Here is an 18,786-nt window from a genome sequence, read left to right as displayed (position 1 = left end):
GATTCACAAGCTTCCCTCCCACAGCTCTGCCCCCCCCCTTGCCACACATTCACCAAGTCCTCCAGAGCAAGAGCTATTTCAAGTTGAGGACTTTCAGGATAAGGAACAATCCTTGAATTCTTCTGTTAATTCCTTGGCCTCCTTGGGCCTCCCAATGCTGACCAAATGTAGGTCAGGTGTATTTGTTTTGGACCTCACCAAGCCTAGCCAGCGTGGCCAGCATAAAGCCATCTGCAAAATATAAGCTTCTGATATTTTTAAGGAGGGTGAAAAAGAAAAAAAATTAACTTAAAATTAACAAATTTAACTTAGTTTAAGATCTCATTTCTTCAGCAGTCTGGGAGTACGGATTGGCACTGGTTAGGAATGGAATCATCCAGCCGTATTTGGAAGATTCTGTCCTTTTCACATGCCTTCTTACATCTCACCTGCCCTTATAAGCCTTCCATTCTCATTTCTGGAGGGGATAGCATCAGAGGACACCCCTCTCAGTGAATCTCGTGTGCCCCTGGCCTCACCAGCCAGTGATGGCCCATCAAGGCTGTGTCTCCTTTTTATTCCCAAATTATTAAAGTTGAAGTCTCTGAAGATTTCTTGCTAAAAATTAGTCCACTTGTCTCAAAACAAGTCCCCAGACTGATCCTGAGAGGGTCTCCAAGGATGGCCTCTTGAATGCTCATGCCCAGGTACATGCCCAGGATCACTTGTCTTCCCTGGCTTCCTCACCTTTCCGCGCGCTGCAGGAGCTGCTATATGCTGGGCCTGCTCTCCAGCATCGCTGCAGGCCACTGCAGGCAGACTTTTATAAGACCTTACCAAAGTTTGGGCTAACAGAGAGTAGCAAACAGGAGATAACATCTTCTTCTGAAAGTGGGGCTCTTAGAGGGCAGTCACCCAGTGGCTCTGTGCTCTTTGGCCTCCAGGCCCAACTGCCTCTTTACATATTCAGTCTCTCTAGGTCATTGCATTGACTCAGAGCCCTGACAAATAGTTCATAGCACTTTGTTTTCCCCACATCTGGGCTATTCAGTCTTAAAGTCTTTAAAACAAAACAAAACACCAAAACAAAACAAAACACAAGCAAGTGGCTAGTCCCAGTGGGCTGCACAGGACCAGATTCCACTCACTAAACACTAGTTGTGTCTTTCCCCTGTTCTTATGATCACTGTTCGGCTTCTAGATGAGAGACGCCATTCATGTGCAAGGTGAGGACCATAACAGGCCTGGACATTTATCCCACCGTGGTCTGTCTTCTGCTTCCGAAGTGCTAAAGCAAGTGCTTGGACAAGAACACACACCCACGCCACCTGTATTCATTGGAGTTCTTTAGAGACGTAGAGCCAATAGAGGTGGGTGGGTGGGTGTGTGTGTGTGTGTGTGTGGGTGTGTGGGTGTGTGTGTGGAGAGAGAATGGCAAAACACTGATTTATTTTAAGGAATTTACTCATGTGATTGTGAGGCTGTGCAAATCTGCAGGCTAAGTCTGCAGGCGGGAGACCCGGGGAAGAGTTGCTCTTGCAACTCAAATCCCAAGGCATTCTGGAAGTACTTCTTTCCCAGAGAACCTCGGTCTTTTTCCTCTTAAACCTTGGATGAGACCCATCCACACAATGGAGAGTAGTCTGCTTTATTCAAACTCTGCTGATATCTAAAAGCAACATCTACACTGGTGTTTGACCAAACATCTGGACAGCATACCTCAGCCAAGCTGGCCCATAAAATGAGCCATCACATGGTCTAAGCACAAACCGTACTTCTAAGGCATATGACAACCTACATTGAGATTTAGGAGGGGGATAAAATTCTGTAGCTGTGCGGACACACAGTTCTGCTAAAGAAACACACATCCATTGTGTTTCTGAACATAGAGCACCTAACTCTTACCCTGAAACACCTGCATTTGGCTTATCCCATTTTTAGAGCTTCCCCAAGAATAGTGGAGCTTAGCCTTATATGTAGGGACCTCAAATGGTCCATTAAATGATTAGATTATCTCAAATAGCAGTGTTTGCCTTGAGGATGATATCTAGACTCTCCTGTAGGAGGCAGAAACTGCTCCTAATTCTGAAAATTTTAACTTCCCCAAGTTCAAAGAATGTGAAGGTCTGCTGTCCTGGCCTCTGGGGCAGCTAATGACCAATACACTCCATGAGCTGAATGGAAAACAGCTTCTGATGAAATGAGAATTCCCAACAATTGCTGGTATGTATACCATCTTGTCTTCTGATTTATAGAGTGCAGTTGTCCATCCATCCCCAGCTGTGAGGGACCAGAACATCCCTGTGATAAGAAAATCCATAATTAAGGAGTAAACCTTTATATGAAAAATAAGATGGAGTCTACAAGTAAACTTATGAAAGGCCCTACAGTATTTGTATATTCACCAAAACAAAACAGTAAAACCAAGACACCAAAGAGCATATAAGAGCATCTAATTCATCTTCAACTTGTCATAATGGGTTGTGTATATTTAACTTCCACTTATCATTCCTTAATACACTGACATTTTTTCAGGATCTCTCTCCCCAGAAGTTTCAACATGAAGCTTCCAAGTTATTTTTATCTTTGCATATTATGGCAATTCCTTCTCTGTGTCTGTTTTTCTTCTGAGTGTTCCCTGCCTGCTGTTATCACTTGGAGCAGTACTCCTCAGAGACACAGCATCAAAACGTGTGCCATGGATCCTGCTCACACCCCTTCCAACTCCCCAGTCCCCCTCCTCACCCATTCTGATGAATGAAGAAGGTAGTTCGCAGGCTGGGTGGACTTTACCCTTCAGCTTCCTTTATCTCTTCCAAAGCTTCTCCGCAAAACCTCCCTTCCAGTTTTGCTGTCTGCTTTCCTCCTTTCTCTGGTCCTAACTCCCTTGGTTTCCTTCTTCTCCACTTATCCCTCAAATGCACACCTGGGATAGAAATCTCCACAGAAATAGAGCATTTCATGTAGGCAGAGCTCAAGTTCAAGGAGGGGAAACTATATTCTCCCTGAACCTTGTCATTCTGTAAAGCATCCTCTGCAAGATGGTCAGCGAGTCTCTTCCTTTCTCTTTCTTCCCCTCTCCTCTTTGAGAATATGTAGCCATAACAGAAACAAAAAGAGGAAGACTTCTGGTGCTATTTTCTGGAAGAATAATAAAATAAAAGGATGAGGGTAAGAATCATCCCAGGCTCTGAAAACAAGACTATTACCACTAGCATTTCAAGCAAGCTTATTAAAATGTCGTTTACTTCCAATTACAGAAATCAATCATCTTTGACTTTATAAAGGAATATGAAAGACCCAGTTATTAATGTAAGTAATAGTGAATTTGAGAGTGAGTAATGATCAGAAGGCAGAGGTTTAGAATGGGGGTGTCCCTACATTTGTAAAAAAATAATAATAATAAGTTTTCATGTTTTAATTCATCTGAAAACTCAACACACTGCCAAATCAAACACCTTAGTTCCTGGGCTTTACTTTATATCCCTAAATGAGCCCTGCTCCCTATATCCACAGTTAATGAGGGGCTTCTACAAACTAGCCTCCTGTGTGGGCTGGGGGCACTAAGAAGTAGAATATAACTGCCCCACCCGCACTGGAGCAGAGGAGGCTTGAATGTGCCCAGATACCTCTGGGAGTGTCCCCTGGGTGTGTCGCCTGGGTGTGTCCCCTGGGCTAACTCTGGAGCTTTGGGATGGAAGTCAGAGGCCATGCTGCATGGACCCTCCCCTTGCCCCAGATAGCAGCCTTGGCAACCGAGCCACATCTTCAAATGGAAAGAAGGATTGTGATCTATAGCTACTCCTCCAGGGCAGGTCTTGAAAGCTGGTTAGATCTTTCCCTTGCTGAGATCCAAACTTCCAAGCATCTAAAGTAACATCTTTTGAATGGAAGCCAACACAATCATGAGCCCTCAGCTCCCTGAGATGTTTAGTACTTAACAATTCATGCTGGTTGCTGAGCTGAAAATTTTCCTTCTGCTTACCTACTTGCACATTTATTTGAGCTTTTAACAAATGTGCTTATTTACTTAATTCTCCAAATATGTTTATGGAATATTATCACCTACTGGAATAGTGATATCAGTAAGCTCCTTAGCTTAATTAAGTGGATACAAAAGCCAAATGCCTAAGCTTCAGACAGAATGTGCTAATCTCATATGATTATTATGATTACGTGGGTAACCAGAATGAATATCCCACAGGAAAAGTATCAGGTCTCCCAGACAAGGTATAATTTGGTCATTTTTTATAAATGAGAGCATTCCCCCAAAATGTGATCATCATGTACTGTCCTGTTGATAAGAAAGGAGCTGTGTTGAAGCCCAGACTGCGGTCTGGTGTTTTCATCCTGAACTGAAATGCTCATCAATTACGGGGCATGTCCTCCTCTGCAAGATAAGGCCAAGGTGATGGGGTGCTTTTGAGAAAATCCTGGTGGGGGGAAATCAAGGCAGGTTACAACGTGTTTTTCTTGAAATTATTGATATTAAGAATGAGCCACTTTTTTTTTCCTCTCTCCGTGACTTAATAATGTTACCAAGTGGAAGAAAAGTCTTGGAATCTGGAAAATTGAAATGTCATGTTGGAATGAGAAGGCTTAAAAACATTTGCCCAGCATTTAGACCATTCCTGTCTCCCACTCGGTGCCCTGTCACTGAACTTTTTTCTTTGGGGAATTCAGGAAAGGACCTGTCCTCCCTCTCCCAGGGAGGGTTGAAGGCTTCTCGGGGACCTCCCCCAGCCTAAGCTTGTCAAAATCCCTTGGGTTGCTGCTGTTATTCTGGGTTTCCTCTGACTATCCTCCTTCAACCCTCACCTTTCTTGCACATGGTCCTGTGTTCTGAGGATAACCTGGAACAGAGTTCTGAGGATAAGCTGGAACTCCTCATCACCCCCAGCCCTGGCAGTGGGTGGGACTCAGGCTGTGATCATTTTCAGTCAGCACACAGGACAGATGAGTGTCATTGTGTGGACAGTACCCAAAAACAATTGTCAACATGCTGGAGGAACATCCCATTCCCTTTTAAGGAAGCAAATTGTAGTGGTTTTTTAAATTTTAATTTCTTTTTATAAATATACATAAATAGACAATGAGGTAACTCATTGTAACAGCTTTATGGGGACCCATTCACAATACCTCCAAGCTCAGGGGCGCCTGGGTGTCTCAGTGGGTTGAGTGTCCCCTTGAGTGCCTGCCTCAATTTCGGCTCAGGTCATCTCAGGATCATAAGATCGAGCCCTGAGTCAGGCTCCATGCTGAGTGCAGAACCTGCTTAAGATTTACTCTCTCCCTCTGCCTCACCGCCCCCTTGTGCACTCTCTGTTAAAAATTGATTAATTAATTAAAAATAAAAGTGCCTGCATGTTAATAAGGCCATATATGTGTGTATATGCCACACACACATAGAGTTCTATATCCATTGTTTGATCAAATGCAGGATCTTTTATACCCTTTTCCCCCATTGTCTTCTTGGCTTCATTTTTCTCTTTCCCTGCTCTACTGAATCATTGAAATTTTGGCATTCCTTCCCTATAGTCCTCCCTGCTGTCTTTTCTTATCCTGTATTGATTTGGTTGTTAGAGTATGTATTTATTCTTCTAGAGTTTAAACGTAACTATAACGATGCCTATAGTTATTGCAAATATACCCTCCACCCATCCACCTCTAGGGCTGTAACTTGAACATCCCCTCACCTTATCTCTATTTTGTTATTATGGCTTCAGGTTTTAGTTTACATACACACACACACACACACACACACACACACACATACACACACACTCACACACACTCACATACAGGGTTTTTATGGTCAGTAGTTAAGTATTCTTACTTATTCTTTTTTGCTCATCACTGTTTCTTTTTCCTACATATTTCTCTGCATTAATTTTTCTTCTTGCTGATCATCATAATAAGTTTTTACACTTATTCGGTTCTTATATCCCAAGCACTCTCCTAAAGACACTGTATAGGTGACCTAATTCAGTCCTCACACCATATATTGGTACTAACCCTGTTTCATAGGAGAGAAACTGAGGCACAGGGCCATTCAGTAGCTTGCACAATGGTGTACAGAGTGTAGCCCAGTTGGTCTGCAAACTAGGGCACCTGGCTACAGAGTCCATATACTGCACCTCCATGCCTGGTTGCTGTTCAGTTGACCCCTTTCTGGGGAGTGGTACTCTGTGGATGGTAAATGCTCAGTCCTCTTATGACAGAAAATGTATTTATGGTGCCCTCATCTATGAATGAAAGTTGAACTAGGTATAAAATTCAGGTTGACAGTTACTTCCCTCCATTGGCCCAGCACCCATTGTCATGGTTGAGATGTGGGCTTCTGCCTAAAGAGTTCTGTTACAGGTCCCCTGGCAGCTGGGAACAGTGGCTCTGCTTCCCTGAAGGTCTGCAGTGGCACTGTGATGTGTCCAGGTGTGGATCTGTGTGTCTTTGCACTACTACATGCTCAGAGTACACTTATAACCCAATGGCTTTCGTCTTTCTTCAGTTCTGGAAAAGCACGCCTGCTATCTCCTCCAGTACTGCTTCTTCACCATGCCTACTTCCTTTCTTCCAGAACTCTTATTTTTCCCTAAGATTTAGTTAGTTAGTTAGTTAGTTAGTTAGTTATTTGAGAAAGAGTGGGTGAGAACAAGTGAGGGATGGAGGAAGAGGGAAAAGCAAACTCCCCACTGAGCAGGGAAGCCTGACTCTGGGCTCAATCCCAGGAACCCAAGATCATGACCTGAGCCAAAGGCAGATGTTTAACTGACTGAGCCACCCAGATGACCCCAACCTTCTTCTAGAGCTCTTGTCAGACACATAAAGAGGCTTCTCAGTCTCCCCTCTGAAACTTCTGTCTTTTCCCATTTTCTGTTTTGTCCTCTCTTCCATGTTTGGGGTGGGTATGGGGTGAATTTTTCCAGATTATGTTTCTGATAACTAATTCACCTTTAAATACATCCAGTCTGGGGGTGCCTGAGTGGCTCAGTTGGTTAAGCAGCCAACTCCTAGTTTTGGCTGAGATCATGATCTCAGGGTTGTGAACCCCCCCCACTTGGGCTCCATGCTCAGCATGGGGCCTGTTTGAGATTCTGCACCCCCTCACCCTCTGTCGCTCCCCTGACTAGCGCTCTAAAAAAATAAATAAATAAATGTCTTTTTAAAAGCTATGTCCAGTCTGGGGTTTATTCCCTTATTCTCTCTATTGTTCTTGGTTGTTGTGTCAATGACTCTATTTTTCATTTCAAACATCTCTCCTATCCGCCTATTATTCTGGTTTCATTCTTATTCATACCTATTTGTTCTATGATTTCTTATTCTTTTCTCAAAGAAAACGTAAGCTGTCAATTATCTCTTTGAGTATTCTCATCATACTTACTTTGAAGTCTGTCTCGGGAGCCTAGAGTGGTACGATCATTATGGAGCCAGCACCTCCAGTTAACACAGATCTGCTGAGACCCAGCAGGGGCTTCTCTTTCAGACCTATAAGACTTCATGTTCCAGCATGGCCATCACAGCACTGCTGGTGTTAGTAGGAGTGGGAAGCAATCCAGCTGTCCTACCCTGGGGGAAGGGAAGTAAAATGCACTATGCAATGTATGCAATAGTTAGAAACCGAGGACTAGATGCGCATATAGCAAAATGGGTAGTTGTCAAAAACAGAGTGCTAGCAAGTAAATGGGAAACACAATGAGATCTGTAGCTCAGTATTTCTTTCATAGCTTAAAAACTTCACAAAAAACTTTAACACAGATTGTAAGAATATATGTGATAAAAGAGCATGTATCAAACCAATCAGAATGGCCACCTATTAGAGGCATAACAGAAGGGGAATTGGAGATGCAGCATAAGGCATGGGGATAAACACACATGTATACATATACTCTCTCTCTCTCTCTCTCACACACACACACACACACACACACACACACGTGCAGGGCTTTATCCATACTGGGAAGGATAATGTGCTGTTAACTAAAGAATAAGACTAATTCAACCCTTTGTGAGTCTGCATCAATAAGTGTCTGTAGCTGTCTATCCAGAAAATTACATTCACCTCTAATGAATTCATGTTCCAGCTATTAATTTTACTGTCTTTTTTTTAGCATTAGATTTATTCATACATTTTGGCATTTTTGTGGCCAGATCCATTTTTAATGAAACCCATTTTATTTCTTTCTCTTTCCCTCTGTCCATTTTTTCTCATGCCTCTCTATCTGACAGGCCTTCCAGGCCCCCCATCAGGAAGACAGTTGGAAATGACTGCTCCATGGTGATGTTGGGATGTGGCCCACCTGGGCAGACTATCAGTGGGCAGCTTGGTGGGCAACTGAGGGTAGCAGCGGGTGTACCCTTCTTCCTCCTCGGGCTTGCAGTAGGACGTGAAACATAGCCCTAGGCAACATCTAGCAGCAGTTTTTTTCCTCAGTCCCCCTTCAGTCACAGGTTGGGTGACCGGGGACTCTCACCCCACCCTGCTGCTTCAGACTGTGTCTTGCTTGCAGGATGCACTTTTAGTCACGTTCTTGCTTCTGGACCTGGAGCCCTGCCAGCTGAAAGCTTGGGCTCCCACAACCATTCTTCATTTCTGTCCCACTTCATATCTTCAGAAATCTGTCTTGAAAGCTAATCTAGCAAAGTCTCCTTAATATTCTCTTGTTTTATTTTATTCACCATTGCTATGGTGGGAAGAGGTGTGTCCTGCCTCAATCGATTTTCAAATTATCCAAACAAGTTTAGGTACAACCTGATGAAAGAGTAGCAAGGAGGAGATGAATGTGCCTGATTTTAAGACTTCAAAGGATTTGCATACTCCTGTTTGTTGGAAATTCATCTAAGCATTACACACATAATTTATGCTGGGCCCATTAATTTTACAAATAGCCTTACAAATGGTCTTTGGGGAGTCTAACCTTTTGGTAATCATAGTCCTCTGTGTTAGAATACAAAGAAACTGGCATCCCACGGCACAGCTATAATCCACACTCTGAGTTCATACCCACTAACTAGACTTTCCTTTCAAAGAGGCCCCTCAGGCAGGCAACATAATTCTGTGTCCTCTCCCCACACCCCAAGCCTGCTACTGAAGTTTAATTTGATTTACTGAATTGCTCTAGTTGTAGAGCCAAATAGAAGAACAGATTTTCAATGGGATCCAGACCCTTTAGAAATGACCTTGGACCCTGAACTGTAGTCTCTCCCCACCCCTACTCCTCCATTCAAGCCCTCCCTTCCAACCTCCACCCCAAACCAGTGTATGCCTGGCCTTCTCCACCATTGTGGCCCCCACCATTGTCATTGACTGCCATGCCTTCCCCACCCTCACCTTAACACCTCTGCTCCCTTCACAATCCACCCAAGGCTCACCATTAGTGATGATGCCTTTCCTAATGCCGCTAACCTACCTTTCCTCCTCTAAACTCAGGTCTACCATTGATTTGACATTTAACCGCTCGTCCTTCAGGCCAGTCATCTTGTGAATATAATAACCTTTCCACAAGTCTGAAAGTGCCTTCATGCCTAAAACTAGTCTGGTGTGTCACATATGCTGACACATTATCCGTTATCCTCCCAAACGTCTTGAGAGATGGTAAAACAGGTATTATCCCAGTTACTTTACTATGACCCATTTTTCAAGTGATAAGATGGAGGCTCAGAGACGTTAAGTAATATACCCTAGTAGAAGTCACAGAGTTGGGATTTGAACTTAAAATCTGTAGACCTACAAGTTTGTAATTATCTGCTAGTTTAACCAAAATGGCAAAGAAGTTTGCTTCATCTCAATGCCAACTCCCAGCAATTAGATATAGCTGCCCAAAGTGCTGTGTTGAAGAGCCAAACCCAGGCTCAGCAGGAACACAAACCGTCTAGGAAGGAAGAGCAAGGTCTGCCAGGGGTCCAGCTTTCAACAGGAAGAACATGCAGGCACCCTGTTTGTGGTCCCCTGTATCAGGTTAACTTTCTCGAACTAGAAGAGCCTTCTTAACTAGTCTGTTTATTCCACTTAGAATATGGTGCTTAACATATAGTTCATGAGCGAGAAATATTTACTGCCTGGTAGTGACGTCAGCATCCTCAGTAAAGCACCACATCACACAAATTGTGCAAGCATCCCGCCCGGGGGCCCTATTCTGGGTTGGGGTCAAAGTGAAGGGCTTGCTCCAGATCCCACTCAAGCAGCTTTCCATTGGTGACCAACTTCAAACTACCAGGCATGCAAAATAAAATGTGAAATGTAAGGAAAATTGTTGTATCCAAAACACTATCATTGTAAAAAATAAATAAATAAGTAAGTGTTGCTTCTTCACGATGATGATAATACTTTTCATATGAACTACTTGTTACAGAAAATCGCTAAACCACGCTACCCTACATGTGGCGGTTACGAAGGTCAGACATCTCCACTGGCGCTCCCCGTGGGTGATTGCGTGTTCCAAGTACCCCTCCACCCCCTGCTAACACCCCAGTTCCAGCAATCAATGAATCAGAAAGGGAGAGAAGGTGTTTCTGGCATGCGCTGTTGTAAGGTACTGAAGACAAAATTAGTAATTACCACCATTTGCCTACAAGCCGAGCCTCCCCCTGCGCCCCAGCTTCCCTCCCTGACCATGTCCTGCCTCAGGCTGGGAGTTCTCTGTTTCCGTTTCATCTCTTTTCCATACCTTAGGATGGAGATGTGTCCAGGAACCCCGGCCAAAATCAGCAAATTTATCACCATGCTAATGACAGCAAGCCGCATGCTGAGTGAATTCTGCTTTCCCCCTCAACTCCTTCTTTTGCCAAAACCTGTGGAACTGCAAGATCCAGCCGATTACAGAGACTGTTATCTTAGCATGAAGAATGGCTCTGGTAGAAAATGCAATTAGGTATCAGCTCTAGGGCTATTTTTAGCTTCTTGTTTGGGAACATCTCAGAAACAAAGATCACCATGTGGAGAGCAATGTTAGCCGAGTCACCCAAATTGAACATCCATACGCACAATTTAAACCTAAACCTACCTTTCTCAAATAGGAGCATTATAAAGACCCACCCATCCCATCAGGATGGCTCATTGTTCTGGGAATAGATATTTCTGTTTGCGGACCGGCAGTCCTGGGGGCAAATCCCGCTGTTTACTTACAGGAGCAGCTCTTCCCAGGCTGGGGACCATGGAGAATCTCTAACCCTGCTTCCCCGGGATTTGGAGAAGGGAGCCTAGTGGATCATTCTGCTGGGAGCAGGGAAAATCATGCCATATGAGAATGAGCACCTACAGGGGTGAGGCATGAGCATGGGAGCTATGTAGTTGGGGAGACCTACTGCTGGGGAGGCCCATGGTCAGGGGGACAAGCTGTCGGGAGTATGTCAGGGAGATAGTTTCTCAAGGAGGAATGCAGCCCAGTGTGTCCTCCAAAGGAGCAAGTCCCCAACCAGTGTCAGCAGGAAGGAGGTAGCCAGGCACAGAAGAGGCTCGTGGTGGAAGGTGCCTATGCCAGATACCCAGGACCCAGGACAGACACCACAGCAGCATTGGCTGTTCCTGCTGTGGGCATAAGAAAGCCCTAATGACCTACTCTCCATCAAGGGCTGTGTCTAAATGGTGTGTTGCATTTGTCACAGCACGACCTCCTTTTATTTGAAAAACGCATGTGCTATGCTTCTTTATAATTCAGTTCAGTGGTGTTGGACATAGACTGGAATCTCAGCCCAGCACCACCCCTGGACCCCCATCTTCTTCCCTCTACTGATGTAGACAATAAAGGTCATATTGCTGAGAGTGGGAACAAGATCCCATCTGTGGCTGTGGCTGGCCTGGGTTTCAGGTCATTTTCCTGTTGGCGTCAGGCTGGTCCAATTCTCACCCATGGGCCAGATTGCCACTTCTCCACCTCTCCCCCCCACCCATTACATTCCCTTAATTCTTGCTCTCCCCCACTTCGAATTAGGGTACAATACTGCTTATGCCCAATTCCTGGCATCCTCTCTTCACAGTCCTCTCCACTGGGGACACATGAAAGGCAAGGCACAGACTTGCACTCTGGCAGGAGCTGAAGGAACAGGTGACATTTAACCCAGAGAGGCCAAGTCGAAGTGAAGAAATCATGGCATCCTCAGACCCTCACTGCCAATGAGAGAGGATCCTTCTTCTGTGCTATTCCAGAGAACCAACCAGGTCCAAATCTGGAAGTTACAGGGAAGCAGGTGTCAATATCATTATCAATAACTCCTTATATACAGCTTAATCAGTGGAACAGCCTAGATGCATACAAGTCATACAAGTAGCAGAGACTCCTGAATTGAGTGAGACCTTAAAGTGAATGACCTCTGCCATGCCTCCCAGTCATAGTATTCTAGAAACTTTCTGTGAGTGATGGGGTCTTCTGCGACTGCTTCATTGTCTACTAATCTTTTGAAAACTCAGTTCAATCATCACCTTTGAGGTGTCGAATGTACCTCATGTGAAGAAATGAATACATGAGACCAGGGAGCAGAGAAGTTCCCAGGCTTTCTCAGGGTCCCCAGGGGCCTGATCACATCTCCCAAATGGGACACGTGATGCAGACAGCAGTGACATTTTTTTTTAAGATTTTATTTATTTATTTGACAGACTGAGATCACAAGTAGGCAGAGAGGCAGGCAGAGAGAGGGAATCAGGCTCCCTGCTGAGCAGAGAGCCCGATGTGGGGCTCAATCCCAGGACCCTGGGATCATGACCTGAGCTGAAGGCAAGGCTTTAACCCACTGAGCCACCCGGGTGGCTCAGTGACAGCAGTGACATTTTAACAAGTCTTCTGAGCCCTTGGATATGAAAATACCCTGGTGGGGGAGGGTGCTTCACTCCACCATCCAGCAGGAAATCATAGCCATATCGTAGAGATGGAGGAACCCTGAAGGCCACTTCACCCCAAGTCCTCCCCAGGGCAGGAGTTCTTGCTCTCACACCCCACAAACTGTCCCCCAGTCGGTGCTCGAAAAAAGGAAAACCCTCGCTGCTCTGCCAGGAAATGTAGTCCGGTTAGAGACAACTCAATCCATGTGGAGACAGTGTTTTTTGTGAACTGTTTCTTCCTCGTATGGAGCCCCTACTTTGTCTTTATTCAACTTGTGCCCTCAGCAGTGGGACAAAGAAAATTTTCTTCTCTCATCCAGATGACAAGGTTTGGATTTTTTTTTTAAGATTTTATTTATTTGGGGGCCACCTGGGTGGCTCAGTGGGTTAAAGCCTCTGCCTTCAGCTCAGGTCATGATCTCAGGGTCCTGGGATCAAGCCCCACATCAGGCTCTCTGCTCAGCGAGAAGCCTGCTTCCTCGGCTCTCTCTGCCTGCCTCTCTGCCTACTTGTGATCTCTGCCTTTTTTTAAGAAAAAAGATTTTATTTATTTGGGAGAGAAAGAGAGAAATCATGAGTATGGGGGAAAGGCAGAGGGAGAAGGAAAAGAAGACTCCCCACTGAGCAGGGAGCCTGATGTGGGGCTCAATCCCAGGACCCTGGAACAGACCTGTACCAAAGGCAGATGCTTAACTGACTGAGGCACCCAGACACCCCAACAACATTCAGATTTTTAAAGACAGCCATTATCTCTGAGACTTTTCTCCCTCCAAGTCTTTCCTTCTCCATCTGAACATCTCAAATTACCTCAAATATTTCTCATATAGCATGGTTTTAGACCCCTAACCATTTTCTATAAATATTTTCTATTTGACTAGTATTCCTTATGAAGAATAAACTCCCAGACCAAATGCCAGCTGCGGTCTGACCACTACAGAGTCCATATGCAGGGTCCACCATCATCACCTCCCTTCAACTACACACTATACCTTTATTAATGCAACCTAGAATAATATATGTTTCATAGTAAGTGATCAACTGCTGTGTTCATATTAAAGTTATCTAAAACCATCATCTTTATTCCTTGACACAGTTTCATATAGCTTAAAAGAAAAAAAGTAGATTTAAAAATGGCCCTGTACATTATTATAAGATTCAATCCTGCCACCGCTTTCATTAATAATAGACAGATAGAACTACTGAGGAGACGAGGGCCCCAACAAATGTTGCGAGTGACAGCCTACGGTAACTGAACGCAAAGATGAATTGAATCCAAAAGTGAAATGTGTATTTGCATCAATGTGCCAAGAAGCCAGCATGTCAGCCTGTTCTTCCAATACCATCCAGTGCATGGAGGGATCTTTTTGGAAGCTATGCCCACTTTTATCTTCCTTACTCTACCTTATTTGTTTGTTTGTTGTTTGGGGGTTTTTGTTTATTTGTTTGGACGGTTTTTGTTTTGTTTTGTTTTTGTTTTTGTTTTTTTGCTTACATGATTTGGAGGCAAAGGCTTCCTCCAACCTGTAGGAAACTCACTAATGGTTTTCCTTTGTGTCTTTGACAGGTCACCTGAAGGAAGAAATCACCCAGCGACATATGCAGCAGGTAGCTCTAGGTAGGTACAAAGTGAAGTCTGCAGGACGAAGGTGAAGGTAAGACAAGCTGTGTGGTCTTGGAAACCTAGCCAAAAGATAATCCATCTAGAATGGATAAATAAGATGTGTTATATAAATATACAGTGGAATACTATGCAGCCATCAAAAGAAATGAAGTCTTGCCATTTGCAATGACGTGGATGAAACTGGAGGGTATTATGCTAAGCAAAATAAGTCAATCAGAGAAAGACAATTATCATATGATCTCCCTACTATGAGGAATTTGAGAGGCAGGGTGAGAGGTTTGGGAGGTAGGGAAGGAAAGAATGAAACAAGATAGGATCAGGAGGGAGACAAACCATAAGAGAGTCTTAATCTCACAAAACAGCCTGAGGGTTGCTGGGGGGAGTGGAGTAGGGATAGGGTGGTTGGGACATTGGGGAGGGTATGTGATATGGTGATTGCTGTGAAATGTGTAAGCCTGATGATTCACAGACCTGTACCCCTGGGGCAAATAATACATTATATGTTAATAAAAATAATTAATTAAAAAAAGAAATCCATCTAGAACCCTCAAGAAGGTTAAGGAAGGCAAGGTTTGCTGTCAGTGAAGCTTCCTCTGGATGCCCCTCCTCTCTGGGACTAGTTACCCCCATCCTGCATGCTTGCTCCCAGCTCTCCAGCCTGGCACCCCACCTTCCCAGCTGCTGCCTCATCCTCCTGACCTTTCCACCCCACACCCCCAACTTAAGTTCATCCCTAGGTCCCAGCTCCTCAGGGCTCTACTCTAAGCTTTCCAGAGCTGCTACTAACTAATCCTAACAGCAACCGTGGGTGATGAAGACATGACTGTTTTCTGAACCACCCTGGGCACTGCTGTGTATGCATGGCCTCCTTTCTGCCTTGCGACTGTGCTTAGAAGTAAGTGCATTTTTCGGGATGCGGGTGATTCAATGACTTGCCCAAGGTCACATAGCTAGAAATCATCGAAACTAGGATGTGAACCCAGGTCTCTGAGTGTACACCTGGTGCTCTCAGCCCCCATGCTATTAACACTGCCAACAATGATGGACTCACTTAATACATTAATAATGCAAAGACTAACCAACACAGTGATATTCTAAGAGGAACGTGGCACCTTTCAAGCAGTGGACAGCTGCAGAAAATCCCTCCCTTTTGATATGGGACCCAAGGAAGTCACCTGGGGGGGAGAGTTGAGCTCCCGGAAGGGCTGGTGGAGCAGGTATTTGGGGCACGACCAACTTGCTTCCTCTCCAGCTGGCCTGGGACCAAGTGCTTAGAGTGCTCTGATTAAATAAGCAATTCATGTATTCCAAACAAAGGGTTCCCTTGAGATGGCCTGGCCCCTGGAACCTCCTGAAGTTAGAGAATTCCAACATCCAGGACCTCTAGAGGGGAGATGGAGGAGAGCCCCAGAGTCAGAGAGATGACCTACTGAACTCCAGTAATTTGGATTATTAGGAAGGTGGGTTTTTTAGTTTCAGTAATAATAATGAACACGTCACGTAGCCACTGGTTGCATCAGAAACAAGGAAGAAGGAAGCCTGAAGCACACTGACCAGAACTTGAGCTTCCCACCATTGATCCTGGCACTGAGAGTTCAGGTCAACATGCCAGGCCAGCCCTCCCATGGCCAGAGATGCAGGCAGGGAGTCAGAGCTGAGATGCTCCTGACTGCTTCTCAGGAAGCAGGCAGGACTCCCCCGGGGCCCCAGCTCATAGGGCTGGGCTAAGGAAGTGTTGGGAAGCTGTGCCAAGGTGACCCTTGGGCCTCACCAGTAAGTCACTGGGTGGGGCGGCATTCCTAAGGACTGCCTTTAGACCCTGTATCTGAGGCCTGCCATGTGGCCTCTTCTCCAGTCTTCATGATGCTGCGTGACTAGAAACAACAACTGGAGAACACTGGTCAGTTCCTGAGGCTTTCAGAGCAAGAGATGTTCCATCCTCTCTGACCGCCTCCCCACCCCAGTCCCAGACAGTCCTGGGCCTGTGGGAAACGGCTGCATGTCTTCTCTGCAATTCCTCTTGCTCCTCTGTCTGGGAGGCTTCTCTTGAATTACAGCAGGTGTCAGGTTCAACAGGGCCCAGCTTTGCCTGAAGTAATCAGCAGACTTCAAATGGAAAACACTCTGGATGGAAGTCTAATTAAGAGCATTTGAAATACCTATTTATTTTAAAAGCATACTACCCCAATTAGAAAAGAAGTGTTAACATCTCCCAGCTGCCATTTTGAGCTTAAATGCCATGTTTTTAGTCCACACTTCTCAGGAGCTTGTCTGACAGAGCTTTGGAACCGCCAGCGCTCATGGGTCCCCTGGCGACCACATTTCAGAGTTCTTCTCATGGGGAGAAACCTCTCACTGCAACATGTTTCTAGATGCCATTTCCTGCCTTCACACTCGCCCCTCAGGCCTGCCTTGGGGCTGAGGGCTGGGAACCAGGGCTCCAGTGAGACACAAAGCAGCTCAGTGTACTTGATGTTCCGTATGTCCTGGTGCTCCGTAGTCGGGGTTTCCAGTGGAGGAACAGGGCAGGCATGACATCTGCCCTTTCCCTCCCTGCCCTCTGTTCTCTTTCCTTTGTCTCCTTCTCTCTTCTTTCCCTCCATTTTAAGTATTCCCTTTCGGTGGTGTTTCTTTCTTTTGCCTCCATGCTCTGAGGTTTCCATGAAAGTGTAGGTCAGTTTGGTTGGTTGTCCTTGGGGGAAGAAGGGAGGAGGTAATGCGCAAGGCTGAGCAGGAGAGGTTTCCTCACGTGTTTTGTGTCAGAATAGATGTGTGTGTGGATGAGGGGATGTATGCCCACGCCACGTGTAAGAGACTGTCGACCAGTGATGTGCTGGAGCCAGCTCCACACCCATCGGAGGAGCGACCATCACCATTTCAGCAATTTGAGGAGCCATGATAACACACGGCTGTTGTTAAAAATTAAATTAGAGAGGGACTCCTAGGTGGCTTAGTCAGTTAAGCATCCAATTCTTGATTTCAGCTCAGGTCATGATCTCAGGGTCCTGGGATCGACCCTGTGTAGGGCTCCACACTCAGCGGGGAGTCTGCTTAAGATTCTCTCTCTCAGGGCGCCTGGGTGGCTCAGTGGGTTAAAGCCTCTGCCTTCGGCTCAGGTCATGATCCCAGGGTCCTGGGATCGAGCCCCGCATAGGGTTCTCTGCTCAGCAGGGAGCCTGCTTCCCTCTCTCTCTGCCTGCCTCTCTGCCTGCCTCTCTACCTACTTGTGAACTCTGTCTGTCAAATAAATAAATAAATAAAATCTTAAAAAAAAAAAAAGATTCTCTCTCTCTCCCTCTCCCCCTCCCTGCATCCTGTACCTGCACGCGTGCTTTCTCTCTCTCTCTCTCAAATAAATTTTAAAAATCATTTAAAAAATTAAATTATAGAAACTTACAACTAAGTAAGTTCTATTAAAAAAACAAAGGCAACAAATACTCAAAATGTATCACCTCCTAATTACAGATCTTCCTCGACTTACAGTGGGGTTACATCCTGATAACCCCATCTGTTGAAAATATCATTAAGTTGAAATGCGTTTAATGCACCTCACCTACAAAACATCTAGCTTAGCCTAGCCTGCTTTACACGTGCTCACAACACCTACATTAGCCTAAAGTTGGGCAAAATCATCTGACCCAAAGCCCATTTTATTTATTTTTTTTTCCATTTTATTTATTTTTTCAGCGTAACAGTATTCATTCTTTTTGCACAACACCCAGTGCTCCATGCAAAACGTGCCCTCCCCATTACCCACCACCTGTTCCCCCAACCTCCCACCCCTGACCCTTCAAAACCCTCAGGTTGCCCCAACCTCCCACCCCTGACCCTTCAAAACCCTCAGGTTGTTTTTCAGAGTCCATAGTCTCTTATGGTTCGCCTCCCCTCCCCAATGTCCATAGCCCACTCCCCCTCTCCCAATCCCACCTCCCCCCAGCAACCCCCAGTTTGTTTTGTGAGATTAAGACTCATTTATGGTTTGTCTCCCTCCCAATCCCATCTTGTTTCATTTATTCTTCTCCTATCCCCCTACCCCCCCATGTTGCTTCTCCATGTCCTCATATCAGGGAGATCATATGATAGTTGTCTTTCTCCGATTGACTTATTTCACTAAGCATGATACGCTCTAGTTCCATCCACGTCGTCACAAATGGCAAGATTTCATTTCTTTTGATGGCTGCATAGTATTCCATTGTGTATATATACCACATCTTCTTTATCCATTCATCTGTTGATGGACATCTAGGTTCTTTCCATAGTCTGGCTATTGTAGGCATTGCTGCTATAAACATTCGGGTACACGTGCCCCTTCGGATCACTATGTTTGTATCTTTAGGGTAAATACCCAGTAGTGCAATTGCTGGGTCATAGGGTA

General features: G+C 45.2%; 1 protein-coding gene across 2 annotated transcripts in view; it reads left to right on the top strand.

The window, feature by feature from the left end:
* The window catches only part of KIF6 (kinesin family member 6), a 444,670-nt gene that overhangs the window by 379,757 nt on the left and 46,127 nt on the right, over positions 1–18,786 (top strand). For both annotated transcript variants that reach the window (XM_046006623.1, XM_046006622.1), the window contains one exon: positions 14,355–14,405. In XM_046006623.1, the coding sequence (XP_045862579.1) occupies positions 14,355–14,405 (51 nt within the window). The remainder of the gene's footprint in view (positions 1–14,354; positions 14,406–18,786) is intronic.

Source organism: Meles meles, chromosome 5, assembly GCF_922984935.1.
Source record: "Meles meles chromosome 5, mMelMel3.1 paternal haplotype, whole genome shotgun sequence".
Taxonomy (NCBI): Eukaryota; Metazoa; Chordata; class Mammalia; order Carnivora; family Mustelidae; genus Meles; species Meles meles.
This window is presented reverse-complemented; position numbering and strand designations above follow the sequence as displayed.